General features: G+C 61.4%; 1 protein-coding gene across 7 annotated transcripts in view; it reads right to left on the bottom strand.

Moving 5' to 3' along the window:
- Window positions 1-15704, bottom strand: part of GSE1 (Gse1 coiled-coil protein) — a 418849-nt gene that overhangs the window by 33283 nt on the left and 369862 nt on the right. For 3 of the 7 annotated variants that reach the window (XM_082677994.1, XM_082677996.1, XM_082677997.1), the window contains one exon: window positions 3320-3538. The exons of the other annotated variants lie outside the window; for them this stretch is intronic. In XM_082677994.1, the coding sequence (XP_082534120.1) occupies window positions 3320-3538 (219 nt within the window). The remainder of the gene's footprint in view (window positions 1-3319; window positions 3539-15704) is intronic. 7 annotated transcript variants of the gene reach the window in all.

Here is a 15704-nt window from a genome sequence, read left to right as displayed (position 1 = left end):
CCTGTACTCAGCAGGTGCTCGATAAACGCTCACTGCCGCGATGCGGGAGGGGAGAGCCCTTGCTGGGTCCACCTCCTCACACACCTGGTGCCAGGTGTGCGGTGCCAACCACCCGCGAGAAGTGTGCCGTGCGTGGACAGCCCTGCAAACACCGGTCTGAGAGCGGAAGCCAGCCGCGGGGCTGCGTGCGTGGACAGCCCTGCAAACACCGGCCTGAGAGCGGAAGTCAGCCGCGGGGCTGCGTGCGCCCACAGGCGACAGGTGTCCAGACAGCGGGTCCTGGCTGCCAGGGCCGGGGGCGGTGTGGGGACAGGGTTTCTTTTAGAGGTGACAAAACATGCTAGAATTAAGAGTGATGGTCGCAGAACTCTGAATGCACAAAAACCCACTAAATTGTGTCCTTTAAAAGATGAATTTTCCGGGACGTGAATTATACCTTAAGAAGTTATTAACAAGCAAAAAAATCAACCCCCCCCCGCCATCACCAAAACGTCCCCCTTGGGCTCTCTGGTCCCCGGTGGAGAGGCAGGCAGGGGAGCTGGGGGGCTGCTGGCTCTCCCCCCTGTGCCCCTACAGCCCCCAGGCTTCCAGAAGCTGACAGCCCACATCTCCACTCTGTCCCCCGCTCTGTGGGGAGCACAGAGCCCCCCCCAGGGCTCCCTGCACCACTGTGGTGGGTGCTGGGGGGTGGGAAGGGGGTGCCCCCCCCCCCCGCCAGGACCATGCACTCAGTCTTGCCGTCCTAAGTCCGGCTCTCCACATCCACTTGGAAAGGCTGAAGGAGCAGCAGTTGAGGAGCACAGGGCGTGTCCTCACCAGCTGTGTGACCTCACGCTCATGACCTGACCTCTCTGAGCCTCAGCTTCCCCACCTGTACAATGGGCCGACGACTCTGGGCTGCCAGCCAGTTCTACAGACGGGAGACAGCCCATCAGAGCTGGGGCAACTCCGTGAGAAAAACGGGGACCAGGCATGGGATGTGGCCCAGAGGATGCTCCGGAGAGTAACTGAGCTCATTTCTTCTTCAAAGCACAGCCCCACTGGGGTGCACCAGCTGGTGCACTGCCAGTGAATCTCATCGCTGCTGCTTGAAACTCCAGACTTTGCCTGGGGCCCCCAGAGTCAGAAATGAGGTCACAAGTCCCCAGGACACACACAGAGTCACTCGAGCATCAGGGCAGCCCAGGGTCCAAATACTGAGCACCCCCCAACCCAAACCTCGGCTTTCTCATCAGAACGATGGGAATAGCCTCGGGTCAACCAGCGGCGGACAGCACAAGCTCAGGCCGGCGTGGCTCGCCCCTCTCCTCTCTCTCCTGATCCTCTGTCACAAAGCTCCCGGGCGTCACGTAGAACACCCAGATCGCAGCCCCCGGGGAGCAGGGTCCGCTCCACAACGGCACACGCTGCTCCCGGCCAGCGAGGCCCGGCCGTCTCCGGCACGCGGGCTGTCCACCGGCCCATTATTCGAGCCGGATGCTGGGGCCAGCCTGGGGCAGCAGAGAGGAGACGGAGGCCACCAAGGCAGGCTCTCGCGTGAGCCACGCCCGCAGACCTCTCCACCGCCCACTTGGCAAGGAGGGTAACGCGCCCTTTCACTGCCACATCCTCTACAGACGGGGGGTGTCACCCCAGGATGAGCCCAGCTGCCCGGGAGCGGACACAGCTGTTGGCTGAAGCCCTGACGCTCGGGGGTGACTCAGCCAGGTGGCCCCAGTGTCTCCCACGTGCTGACAGTTGTCTTTGAAAGCTGCGACAGCCCTGTTTCTCCACCTCCTGGAATGCCGGGAAGGAAGACACCAAAGCAGAGACCAAGTTCTGCCCTGGGGGCTTCGCGTCGACTCTGAAGAGACCCCCCAAGTCTCGGCCCCAGCTCAGGGTGCCACTGTGCACGCTACTCCCGGGGTGCTCGCAGCCAGCCCAGGACGTCTGTTCTGGGGGCCTCGCCGGCACGGAGCTCACCGTATCTGCTCTCCGGCCGCGTGGCCAAGGAGTCCCGCGGTGGGCAAGGAGGGGCATGCGTGCAGGGACTGGGAAGGTCTGTCTGGGTGGACAGAACAGCCCAGGGCAGGCGGACACCAGCAGTGAGGGCGATCCCTAGCAACGCAGAAACCGGGCCCCGAAGGCCACATCCACGCTGCCCGTCAACTCCTGTCTACCCCCCTCACATTCCTCCTCCGTCCAACAACCACGTGATCAGCAAGGGTGTGGAGACAAGTCAGATTCAGAAATCAGCAGACCCCCAGCCACCCCGGTCAGGGCAAATGTCCGCTCTGCTGAGCTAGAGACCCCAGAGTCCACAAAGACAGACAGAGTTCCCACACACGTGTTCTTTGGGTGCCCCAGAGGGCCTGGAAGCCAGGACGCCAAGCCCTGGACATTTGGGGCAAGGCAGATGGCCGGCAGAGGCACCCAGGGTCTCTGCTTCCTCCGCCCGGGAGGCCGACCCCCTGCCTCCAAGCAGTGAGTCCAGAGGGTGCCTGAGAGGCCTGCACCAGAACCCGCAACGGCCCAGGCCTCCCAGCAGCTCTGGCTGCAAACTGCCCGCCAGCCCCACTCCTCCAGCCAGCAGCCCTTGGACTAACAGCCCTAGAAGTGCCCGGAGCCAGAGCTGTAGCGAGCCTCGTCGTACAAACAGGAAGGCGGAAGCTCAGAGAGGGTCAGCACTTGCCCATAGTCACAGAGCACGTCACTGCCCACCAGGAGCTGGGGCTCCGGACCTCTGGGGGACACCTGTCCATGCCACCCCAAGACCCCTGCCTTGGACGGATTAAGCTGCGCCCCCACTTTGGGGCACTCAGGATAAAGAGGGTTTCCAGAGACCCTGCTCCCTGCCACGTCTGGAGGGGGTATCAAGGCCTGGTGCTCCCGGGAAACATGCCACCTGGGAAGAGGCCCCCGGGGCAGGCTGGGGGCTCCTGAGGGACGTATCGGGTGCAGCACATCCACCCTCTGAAGCCACAGCTGCCGGACGCCCCCTCGGTGGTCCTACAGCCAAAGAAGGACAGAGCAGCAGAGAGCGCGGGCAGCAGGAGCAAGCAGAGCTGCTGGGGCCGCTGGGCTCACCGGACGGGCGGGGGTCAGACAGCGCGGTCCCCGCCAGAACGAGGCAGCACGAGAAAAGCCAGCACGTGTAGACGCGGGCGTGCAAGCACGTGGGCGGGAGCGGCCCCGCCCCCGGAGCCCCGTGCACGTGCGGGGCGGCGGCTCGTGGGACCGGCTGTGCCCCCCGAGCGCAGGAGCCGCGAGGCCTGGGCAGGAAGGAAGGGGCCGCTCTCTCCCCCGCTTCGTGGAGCCGCCCGGCGGGCGCGCCTCTTACCTCTGGGCTCCTCCGCCTGTTTGGCGAGCTTGCGCAGCGCGGCAGCAAAGCTGGAGGACGGCGCGGCCTGGGCCGACAGCGCGCTGCTGGTGGCGGGGCTGCCACTGGGCACCAGGGCGCCATTGAGCGGCGAGGGGGTGAGGGGGTTGACGGTGGCGGTGGTCCTGGTCGCGGTGGAAAGCATCCCTAGTGAAGGGGACTTGGGCTCATGGCTCATGCCTGAAACAGGAAAAGAAGAACCAGAAGTCACCCAGAGAGCAGGAGGGCCCGGCACCGGAGCGGGGTCTGCGCGGCCTGGGGGGCCGGTGCCAGTGGGCGGCATGCGGGGAGCGGGAGCTGAGCCGGAGGCCCCGGCAGCACAGGAGAAACGGAGCAGAGCCAGCGCTGCGCAGAGAACGGGGGCGCGACCCCGGCGTCCGCGGGCAGCCCCACCCTCTCGGCTCCGTAAGCGAAGAGCCGCTGTGCCCAGGACCCCTGTGAGTCCAGATGCCCAACGGCTCATCCCGGCCCGAGCCGACAGCCTCTCCGGAAGATCTGAGAGCATCCCGACAGGCGTGGGGGACGGAGACCAAGGCGCGGGGCCAGTGTCCTCGCAAGAAAGAGAACGCCAGAGGCAAGGGAAAGGGCCGAACCACTGACGATCAGGAAGACGAACACACTTCTGCCAGGCCTTCAGCACGTCGCTCTGGAGACAGATGGAGCACATCCTTTTCCTTCCAGAAAAGCAAACAGGCTTGTACGGGCAGGCAGCACAGACCCGGGATCGTCCCAGGCGGGTTGGCTGGAGCCCTCCTGTGCCGCAACCGTCCCCCTTTGAATCCCAAAGCCACAGGCACCCAGCGGGTCTGCACTGAGAAGGTGCCTCAGAGGAGAGAAACAGGCAGAGAACACAGCCACCTGCAGACGCTGCTGCCGTCTCGCCCGGTGCAAACCCCGCCTAGACGCTAAAAGACCCGCGACCGCAGGTCTAAACTGCTGTCCAGGGGAAGCCCCCTTCCCACGGGGGTCCAGGTTCAGGTGCCACGCGGGCCAAGGAGCCGCCACCCGCCAGGAGTGACATCAGAGGCCTTCCCATGAGCCCCCGGCCTTTCACGTCCTGAGGAGGCTCAACCTTCACCCGGCCCCACGCGCCCCACTGACATCGGCCGGGCTCCCTCGCGGGCGGGCGTGAACAGCGCCATAAGTCTTCGGTTAACTTCTCGTGCCCTCTCAGGGGCACCTGCCGCATCCCCGCTCCCTCACCGTGGGTACACTCGAGAGGCGTAGGTCAAGGCGCACGGCCTCGCGGGTGGCACGGGCAACGGGCTGGGTGCAGGGAGAGGTAAACGCACTTGCGAAGCCCCAGACGGAGACCTAGGAGGGACAGCTCCAGGGAACACCCGGGGTCACCTGGGGAGGGGACCTGGCGAGTCATGGGAGGGGTGAGAGCGCACAAGCACAGAGTGTCCCAGAAGATGACAGGGCAGGAACATGTGCTGCCCCCAGGCCACGGTCCCCACCCCAAGGGGCTCTCGGCAACCCCCAGAGCCCACGCCACCTCTGCAGCACTCTGCATACGGTCCAACTCGAGTCTAACTGCAACCTGCTTCCATGCCTGTCCCCGTGGGTAGCCAGGTGAACACTGGGGACCCCACCAGTGGCCAGGCAGGGGTGGGCCCCTGAGACCTGCCCTGTCCCCAGAACTAGCCAGGAGAGGCCGCGGGCGCCGACACACGCCCTGAACCCAGGGTCCCGGAGAGCCGGGCCGCGGCCACCATTGCCCTCTCGCCGGGCGGGCGGCAAAAGAGATCTTGGGGGCTCAGCCGCATAAACGGCCACGGCAGGGATGGGGTGGGGGGCGCATAAAAGGCAGTACTGAGGCAGGCGCAAGTTCGAGGGAACACCGTTCTCTCGGGAGAGGGCTCGCACCTCGGAAATAAAGGACCTGCACAAGCGCCCTTGTGCCCAGGCTGGCCTCCCAGCTGCCGGCGGGTCACGTGGGCGGCGCCACGCCAGGCGACAGGCCCCCTGAGCGGCCGGGGCGGCACCAACCCGAGGCTGACCCCGCGTGGCCTCCTCCTTCTGGAAGAACAGGGGAGAGGGTGGGAACCACATGCCCACAGGCACTGCAGGCCCACCAGAGAAAGCCGAGAACCCAGCGGGGCGCAGGGTCCCTGCCCCAGCAGGCTGGTCACTAGAAAACACAGGTTCCTAACAAGAGTCCTTTCTCGGCCAAGCCAGCACCCCACCAGCCACTGGAGGGCCGTGGAGCCCGACGGACGCCATGTCCCGGAAGCTCGGCCCAGGCCCCCTCAGCCCCTCTCCTCCTCCACGGACGGTGTGAACAGGGAGGGCAGGAGGTGCTGCCGGCCACGGGGCCTGGAGGTCAGGCTCAGCATGGACCAGGCTGCCACACGCTGGGGCCTGAATCCCGGCTCTGCCACCTGCAGCTGTGTGATGTTGGGCAAGTTACTCGGCCTCTCTGAGCCTCCTCAGTCTCCTCACCTATAAATGGGGGATCTGCCTCATGACGTTAATTCCGTGAGGGCTCAAGGAGGTAAATTCCGTGAGAAGCTCCAGAGCACGGCTGGCGCATCCCAGGAGTCGCTGTTATTATCACGCAGCTGGTCAGCGGACGGGGGCAGAAACCCAGGTCTCGGGTGGGCGAGGGGCTTGGCTAGGCTCACATGGGTCAGGCTGGGCAAAATGGGACCCGACCTGCCGAATCTGTGCCTCCTACCCCCACCCCCATCCCTTCCGTGTCCGGGCCGGGAGTCACACAGCCCAGCTCTCCACATCCGTGAGTGGCACTGGCTGGTCAACGCGAACACACAGGACACCCCGGGACAGAGGGGGACTGGAGCTCTTATCCTGCCGCCTGCGGGGACACCGAGGCCAGGAGCTGTTCGAAGCTAGGTCACAGAGACGACCCGAGGCCACACAGACAATCCAGGGCCACACAGCTCAGCAGCACATCTAGGACTCGAACCCCATTTCCTGGGCCCAGATGCAATGTTCTCACCACTCATGACACCACCTGACCAGTCCAAGGCCCAACCGTGAGGCCAGACCAAGAGGTGCAACACACTCGGAGCTCAGCTACGCTTGACTACGGCGGTTTAGAAACGTGTCCCAGTCTGGCACTCATCCTTCAAGAGGCGGGGACGGGTCCTCTTCTCGCGATGTGGGCCAGACCTCTCAACTCACTTCCACTGAACAGAACACGCCAGAAGCGTGGCGACCGCCAAAGTGAGGTCATCAAAGGCCCCTGGCCACCTCCCTGCGCTCTCCTGGATCACCTGAGCCATGGGGGGGCGGGGGTCACCTGCCAGGTTGTGAGGATGCCCTAGGTACCTGTAGGGAATCCCACACTCAGGGAACTGAGGCCTCCGGCCAACAGCCAACTGAAGCATGAACCATCTCGGCAGCAGCTCCTCCAGCCCCAGGGGAGCCTTCTGATGAGAGCACAGCCCCAGCAACCGTTCCTTTACACCAGGCTCTGGGCCAGAGCCGCCCGGCCGAGCCGCTTCCGGACCCCGACACGTTTAGGTTTGGGATAGCTTGTTACGCAGCATTAGGTAACTGCTACAGTGAGTGCCACCACCACGTTCTCTGTTGATCACGACCCTCAATCTCTATTTCCCTTCCTCTGTGGAAGTTCAACCACCTGCAGATACTCTGTACCTTCTTTACCCCCCGAGTCTCCAAATCGAGCCCCTCTGATGCCATCCAAGGCCATTAACCACCTCCCTCCCCCTTCCCACATTCCTTAGAGAACTAGCCACCACCTTTAAATCCTTTCACCTCTAAGAGAAAGGTGTCACTGTGCCCATTTTACAGAAGGGAGACTCCAGGCTTGGGCCCAAGGGCCGACAGCCAGTCAACATCAGGGCTGGGATTACCTGAACACAGCACCTGTGTCCCACATACATAAAGCTGGTCAGGGCCCAGATCCAGACCCATCCTGGGGCCGCAGCAGGAGGGCCTGGCTCTGCTCCACCCCACAGCCCACACCGCATGCTGCCTCCAGACAGAGGGGAGGGGGGCCGGCAAAGCGAGGCAGGCGAAGCGGTCCTCACCTCCCAGTGACCGGTCCCCGTGGCCCAGGGAGCAGATGTGGAGGGCTCTGCCTAGTGGCCCTGTGACAGGCTGGCCAGCTGGTGACCCAGCGGACATGCTGTGACCGTCAGCTGCCAGCGCTGGGCAGGATGGTACACGGGTGCTCGAATAAGTGGGGAGCAGCCATGGGGCAAATCCCGGGGCAGACCCCAAAGTGTCACGGGCCCCTTAAGGCCACGGGTGGGGGTCTTCAGGTGACAGCAGGAGGAACAATTTTCTCATTTTTAGCCTTTTTACTTCTCTCTGCTCTAGTTTTTCTGTAGTGAAGCAGGTTTTTAAAAGTGGGGGGCCCACAAACAGACTTGCCTGCATGAGTTTGGAATAACCAACAGGGGGCTGGGGTCTTCCCCAGACCGGGGCCTCCTGCGGGGCAGATGCGGGAGCTTAGGGAACTGGGGTGCCCCTCCTGGAACCCAAACCCTCACCGACAACCCCCGCCTTTCCCTGGTGACCAGGGTTCTGGGGGGCAGACCCACCCTCTGCCCCTCCTGGACCAGCCACCACCTGAAAGTCACTGTCACACTCCTGCTGGCATTCAGCGACGCCCCACCCCCCCGAGCCTGCTCTCCCCCCTCCTTAGAGCCCGGCACGTGCTGCACAGGCCCCATGTACAGCGCCCCCAGGCTCCTGGGGCTCCCCCAGAGCTAGCGTCCCTGTCGTGGTGTCAGTCGTGGTCTCTGGAGCAGCTTCGGGCCAGGAACGCTGCTCTGCTGATGTCAGGTCACTCAAAATAGAATTCCAAATGAGCAGCCTCGTTAGGGGAGTCTAAAATTAGCATCCCTCCTCGGCATATGTGCATCATAAGGGAGGAGAGGCGAGGCAGGGGCCCGAGGGACCACCGGCAGCTGGGGTGACGGCCCCCTTGCACCTAGGACGGGGAAGGACAAAGGCCAAATTCGGGGGACCCAGAGACCCCGTAAAGGGTCACCTTGGACCTGCTGGGGATCGACACGGCCTCCAGGAGCACACCCCCCGCCGTGTGCCTCGCACCCTGAGTCACAGGCTCACGGTCACTTCAGGGCTGCTCTGCCCCCAGCCCTGCACAGGCAGGTGGGTCCCACACCCCGCCACAGGTGCCACCACGACCGTGGAAGCCCCAGCGGTGCGTGGAGAGGAGAGGAGAGGAGAGGAGAGGAGAGGGAGCCTCGGGCAGCCCTGCACCCTCGAGAAGCCCCGCAGAGCAGGGGTGGTGCCTATCTTCCCCCACGCCGCCATCAGAGAGGTATTTATTAACTTCTGCGCTCCTGGCCATCGACTGAGTTCTTGTCTACATTATCAGCTCATGTAAATTCATTATCCTAACAGCTGGGAATAGGCACCACAGCACGAAGGCCAATGATGGATGAGGGCCGGGGGCTGGGGCGGCCCTGGGGGCAGGGCCAGAGCTCCCTCTCCAGCTGTACCAGCCCCTGACACACGGGGAGCTCAGGTGGCCTCCTGGCCGCCTCATTTGCATCACATGCTGCTGTCTACCTCCCGCCCCCTCGACCCCCCAGGAGAAAGAGCCGCCACAGCCAGACACCCAGAGCTGAGAGCCCCTGCCCTGTGCTGAGAGCAGGAGAGGAAAGGCCGCCAGGCCGCCAGCGCGCACCGCATCTGCCAGCCCCCTCCTCCCCCGCGTGGTGTCGGTCTTTAGAAGCAAGGACGGCCCGGCCCAGGACTGCCATCACCCTTCCCGCTCCTTCTACCAAAGTGTGGTATCCTTAACCAATACCCTTTCCTCTTCCCTGCCCAGGTTTCTAACACGGCCAGAAGCAGTACAAAGCTTAAACCAAAAAAAAGAAAAGAGCAAAGACGACAAATCCAAGTGCAGAGGGGCGAGCTGGGCTGATGGCTTGGCAGACGGGTTCCGGAACCACCTTGTCCCGGTGCTTCCGAACAGACCCCGATGGACTCTGAACGTTCCCAACAGCTGGACTTAAGGGGCGGGGGGGGGAGGGAGGCCCCAACACTCCATTAAACATGGTCGCGGCGCGGCTCCCCGCCCTGCGTGAGGGCGGAGGGTGTTATTAATCAGCGCGCCGCAGCCTCCCTCCGGCCTCCCACCGATCCCGTAATTACCGCTGCCTTCGCGCCGCTGTTCCGCGGCTCCAGACCTCAGGCCTGCTCCCTCCATGCTCTGTAATTACAAGCTAATAGCCGAGATGCACTTTCTGCTGGCTCCCGGTTCAAGCACCAACCCGCCCCGCTTCCCCCGACAGCCACCCCCCACCCCGGGTAATTACACCCCACGGGGCCGGGCCCGGCAGGGCCTCAGTTTCAGGCCCGCGTGCGCAATCTGGACTTGGATTCTCTAATCACCCCCCTTGGTAATTTTTCATTACCGCAGAGAGAAATGTTTGTGAACAAATACAAGTGTCCCCCAGCTCGGGGCCTCCATGCCACTGCCCTGCCCCCCAAAAGGGGCGATACTTCTGCAGTGCTAACAAGGCTGGGGTCACCTGAGCAGAGACCCCAGCAGGCGGCGGCGGGGGGCACCACGTGATCCCGGGAGCCCGAGCGGCTTCATAATAAATTCATTATTACGTTTGCCTTTGGCGTGTCCCGAGCTCGCTCGCACGAAGCAAGTTTTCTTGGGGATGGGGGCAGGGGCGGCGCCTGGGAGAATCAGGAAGGCCTCTGGCTCCCGGACGCACACGGGTGGCCTGCTTCAGGCCTTAATGTTCTCTTCCAGTGACGGCCACCCTCTCAGGTTGTAGGTTTCCAAGGGGACTGAGGCCTTTTCTTGCCCGGGGTCCCAGAACTGGACGTACTCCCCAAGGCTAAGGCCCCAGTAACCGGCGGACCGAGCCAAAGCCATTTCGTTTTGGTTTGGGGACGGCCGTAGCAGATGGCCTGGATCCTGACCCGGAACCAGAGGGAAGGACTGAGGGGGGGATCGGGGGGAGGCCAGCCTGTGTGTCCAGAGACGACCCTGGCCGGGGAGTAAAATGAGTAACGAGGCAGCTCATTTTACGACAAGGCTGCCATCCCCCGCCCCGTGCAGCCCTGTTGGTCAGCAGTGTTTATGAAGTGACTACAGAACGGGGAAGGCGGGCGCTTACGAGCTGCAGAAAGTGCCTGGCAGGACCCCAGTCAATGGGAACGGGAGCCCACCCCTCCCAGAGCCAGCACCGCGGCGTGAGCTGTTTGCAAAGCTAACTTCTGGGGTCCCCAGGCAGCCACGGCAGACGGGTTCAGCAACGCCCCGCAGCTGCAGCCGATGGGGGGGGTTGGTGCAGGGTGGGAGCTGGGGAACATTTGCGGGTCCCCCCTTGCCTGCGCACTGCCATGTTAGCGACACCGCTTGGGGGGCGGCTCTCCGGAGGCTGAATCCAGGTCCGGGGGTGAAGAGCGTTCAGGACAGACGCCCACACGTGGGAGTCCCTCAGGGCACGGGTGCCAGGTAACACCGGGAGGTGGAGGTGGGGCTGGGGCCACTCAAGCTGGTTCACGGGGCAGCGGCTCCTGGGTGGAGAGGAGAGCGAGTGGTTCTCTGCTGCCCGCGGACAGCGACGGGCACGGGGTTGGCGCCCGGAGCAGCCCGCTGACAGAGGCCTCCAAGGACAGCCTAGGGGTTGAGGTTCAAGGCCTCAGACGCTCGGGAGTCCCGGAGGTTCCGGTGGATGCAAAGGACGGAAGTCGGGCAGCAGATGACAGCAACGTTCGACGGCGATTATTCTAAGCGGCCGCCGCGTCTGGAGCAGCCTGGGACGGGCAGATGAAGGGCGGCGGCAGCCAGGGGGTGGCGGGCGGCCTGGGGTGCGGGGCAGGCAGAAAGCTGGCAGCCCCGGGGAGGCGCACAATTAACACAAAAAAGGCTGAGAGACCGGGTCAAGGGTGGCACCCAGGACCCCCGGAGGTGGTCCTTAACAACGGCGTCAGCAGTAAGAAGGCCTGGCTTCGACCAGAGCGTCCCAATCACCCTTCACAGTAACTCCAGGAACAGACCCCAGGCAAACAGGTCACCCGAGGAGCCTCCTACATGGCCCGTCCCTACCCCCACTCTACAGATGGGTAAACTGAGGCTGAAGAGTCATCCCCTTGTCTGGGGCTGCGTGCTGAGATGCTGGGGTGGGGATCCAGTTTTCCTTGCGGCTGTGCCACCAATTTCCCTTTAAACGAGAAGACACTGGAAAGGACCCCCCACCTCCTAGGGGTCCCGTCCCGTCCTGCAGGCCGCTGTGAGCGCCCACCCACATGCTGCATCATTTTACAGGTGGCAGCAGGGAGGATCAGAGGTGGCACACAGGGAGTAAGAACAGATCTCACCTTGGGGCCACTGCACCCCCTGAATCCCACATTCCGGCAGCTCTGGGCTGGAGGGCACCCAGGCAACAACCCCAGGAGCGACTCCTTTGTGTGCCCAAGGCCCCTGAGCTAACCAGGCCGCCTCCTTACAAAGGAGCCCTTTGAGTGGAGCCCGGAGGCACGGGGTGCAGGACGCAGGTGGGGGTCAGAGGTCCCAGAGGACAGGAACCCAACCTAGCCAGGAGGCGGCGGCCAAACGCCTCCAAGTTTCCATGGAGCGGCAGGCCAGGGCCGGCAGGTGGGAAAACAGGCCAGGAGGGCAGGGGTCAAGGCCAGGTCCTTCTCCCAAAGGGAAGAAACCTGACTGGGAGACCAAACTCTGAGGAGCACTGAGAAGAGGAAGCAGAGGCCGCTGCTGAACGGGGCCTGCCCAGCCCAGGGCCCAGGAAGCCAGGTGTTTAGGCAGCTCCTGCCCTGCCCCTCAGGTGAGGAGAGAGGATCAGAGAACAGAAGAGCATTTGTCCCTTCAAACAAATTATTGTTTTTAATTTCGGGGGTCTGCGTTGGGTTTTTGTTGCTGCACATGGGCTTTTCTCTAGTTGCGGCAAGCGGGGGCTACTCTTCGTTGCGGTGCGTGGGTTTGTCATTGCAGTGGCTTCTCTTGTTGCAGAGCACGGGCTCTAGGCGCGCGGGCTTCAGTAGTTGTGGCGCATGGGCTTAGTTGCTCCGTGACATGTGGGATCTTCCTGGACCAGGGATCAAACCCGTGTCCCCTGCACTGGCAAGGCGGATTCTTAACCACTGCGCCACCAGGGAAGTCCTGTCCCTTCAATACTGAGTGGGTGTTGACAAAGCTGTCTGTGCAGGGCGGGCATCTCCACCTGCACCCCCAGGCCCAAAGGGCACTTAGTAGGTCCTCAGCCTGCAGAATAGGTATGTCAGTCCCACCTTCACAGTGCACAGCCCACCAGATTCAACGTGGAGAAGGCAACTTCAGAGTCTCACATGGCAGGACCGCCAGGAGTTAAGTCAAGGAATTGCATCCTCGGTTGGAAACCAGCCAGAAGATGGGGATCCGGGCCTGGCTCCCCCGCACCTGCTGGTGGGGTCCTGTCGGGTCCTCATGTAGTCTGAGCCTCAGTTTCTCCATCCGTACCTCGGGGTTGGGGTGGGGGGGACTAGACAGCAGGTGGCAGAGGCTGAGGGCTGCCTTTCATCCATCAACCTGTTTATTTGGCCTGAAGTCAAGACATGTTTAAATGTGAATCAATGGGGACTTCCCGGGTGGTCCAGTGGGTAACACTCTGCACTCCCAATGCAGGGGGCCCGGGTTCGATCCCTAGTGGGGGAACATGCAGGCCGCAACTAAGAGTCCGCATGCCACAACAAAGATCCCGTGTGCTGCAACTAAGACCCGGTGCAGGCAAGATAATAAAATATTAAACATTAATAATAATAAAATATTAAATATTAATAAATAAAAATTAATAAAATATTTTAACAAAATATTAAAATAAAAATTAAAAAAAGAAATGTCAGTCAATGGATATCTTAAAACTGGTTTCAAGTCAAAATGAAGATTTCCCTTTTCCCTTGAAAAAGGAGGCGCCACCGACCACATCCCGAGCGTGGCGACCACCCCTTCGTCTGTCCCTAGGCTGCCAACTCGCCAGAGTCCCCGCCACTCACTGCTGTTCAGGAACTACGTGGGTCAGGGTGATGAACAGGGTCCACAGGAGACTAATAAACGTGTGCGCGACCGGGACGCTCAGCACAGATGTCAGCAACACCTTCGAGCAGATTCAGCAGCAAGAGGTCAACCCCTCCACCCCCAGCTTCAGGGGTGATCCCGGCACCTGTCAACCGCAGGTGGGTCCCACGTGAATCAGAGCCAGGACTTGCCTCGAGTGATAAGATGTTTTTGTGGGGTTTTTTTGCTTTTGCAGAAGTTCCATTCTCACAATGGTTCAAAGTGACACACCGGACCCCCTGCCCAGAAAAACATTTCCACTGAATTCCGCACGTAGTTCGACCATGTTCGCAGAAGCCCATCTGTAAACCCCACAGGGATGTGTGTGTGTAGAGGTGGCTGGCACCCACGAACCCAGATTATAGACGCCTATAGCGAAGAATTCTTTGCATATCAAACGCCGATACTAACACCCTCCCCCAATACATTCTACCAGGCCAAGGGAGTCCAGGGTGTCAAAGGTAAAATACTAAGTTCTTGTGGTGTTCCCATGGTCCAAGTTCTAATGGTGTTTCCTCACCTGGGCTCATCTGCCATCTGCAAAGCCCTAGGTACCATGCCCAGACATCAGAAAATGCCCCACTGGAAAAAACCAACTACCCTGCAGCCAAAGTGGGCTTCAGAACAGGACGACCAGGTAAAATTTCGCAAAAGCAGTCACGAGCCACCAGCCACGAGCTCCCTACTTCCACCCCTGCCACACGCCAGGTCAAGCCAGCCACCTTCCTCTGGCCACAGCCATCGTCCACCAACTGCTGAGCAGTCAACTGCCTAAGCCTAAATAACCCTTCATTTTCTCCAAAGAAACAAACAAAACCCCCTCCACAGCCCCAACTGGGAACTTGTAAGGTTCCTGCACCCCCGGCAGGATGCTGAGGCCAGAACTGGCTCTCACGGGTACCAGGCTCCACCCCCCAGGACTCTTGGGTCACACGGCAAGGAGCAGTGGGATCTATGCCCGAGACCTGCCGGGGGCAACAAAAGCCGAGGCTGACCAAAGGGTTCTCCTCCCCTTGTGGGCAGGATGGATGACCCTGGAGGCCAAGGGCTGAGGAGCACAGAGGGGACCCCAGAATTGAGTAACTAAAGGTCTGGGTTGTACAGGCGGGCAGAAAAGCGAGTCCCTGCAACTCTCTCTGGAGGAATCTGGCAACATCTTTAAAGATGTGTCAAGCCTTCACGCCCAGCCCTCTCCCCTCTGGAAATGTAGCCAACAGATCAGTCCTGAGGTGTGAACACACCCACGGGGGGCTCGCTGCACGGGGCACGGACACGGCTGGAAACTGCAGCATGAAACCCTGAGGCCCACTGAGCGCCCTGGCTGGGGAAGCCCGGCACGGACACCACACCACGCACAGTTCCTCCCAAGGAGGAAGGCGACGCAGTCCTGCTGGTTTCAACTTGGAAACCAGCTGTCTGGTTAAAATGCACTCCCCGGACCCAGGTGACAGGCTCCCGGGACTGGCATCCCTACTAAGGAAGTCCTTCTTAGTCTTATAAGACACGTATTTAGGTGAAAACTGCACCTTAAAAAAGCTAAGTCGATGTGTTCAGAAAGGAGAAAAGCCTGGCCACCAATCTGATTTATTTTTAAAAATATTTTTTAAATTCATTTTTATTTCTTCTTCCTTTTTTGCGTGTGTGTGGGGGGCTGCGTTGGGTCTTCCTTGCTGCACGCGGGCTTTCTCCAGCTGTGGTGAGCTGGGGCTACTCTTCACTACGGTGCATGGGCTTCTCATTGCGGCGGCTTCTCCTGTTGCGGAGCACAGGCTCTACGTTCATGGGCTTCAGTACTTGTGGCTCACGGGCTCAGTAGTTGTGGCTCGAGGGCTCTAGAGCGCAGGCTCACTAGTTGTGGTACCCAGGCTTAGTTGCTCCGCAGCATGTGGGATCTTCCCAGACCAGGGCTCGAACCCGTGTCCCCTGCACTGGCAGGCGGATTCTTAACCACTGCGCCACCAGGGAAGTCCCATCAATCTGATTTAAAACCTACACTCTCAGACCACACTTCCACTCCCCTTGGGAGCCCACGCAGGGGCGACCAGAAATCCTTTCCAAGAGTCCATGGAAACAGGGCCCTGGGAGCCCACAGGGCAGAGCCACGGGGGCTGATCCGGAGCCTCAGTGTTCCCATCCTGTAAATGGGAGCAACTACCCTTCCCCCACTCACGAGGCGGCAGGAGCCGACCGCGCAGCCTCGCCACCTCTGGGAAGCAGAAGTCCCTGCAACACTGTCATCTGATGAAGAATTTTAGCTTCACCTGTCTTCAACTTCGATATCTAGTCTAACACATCCTCACGTGTTTA

This window comes from Grampus griseus (genome assembly GCF_964374135.1).
Source record: "Grampus griseus genome assembly, chromosome: 19".
NCBI classification, from domain to species: Eukaryota; Metazoa; Chordata; class Mammalia; order Artiodactyla; family Delphinidae; genus Grampus; species Grampus griseus.
This window is presented reverse-complemented; position numbering and strand designations above follow the sequence as displayed.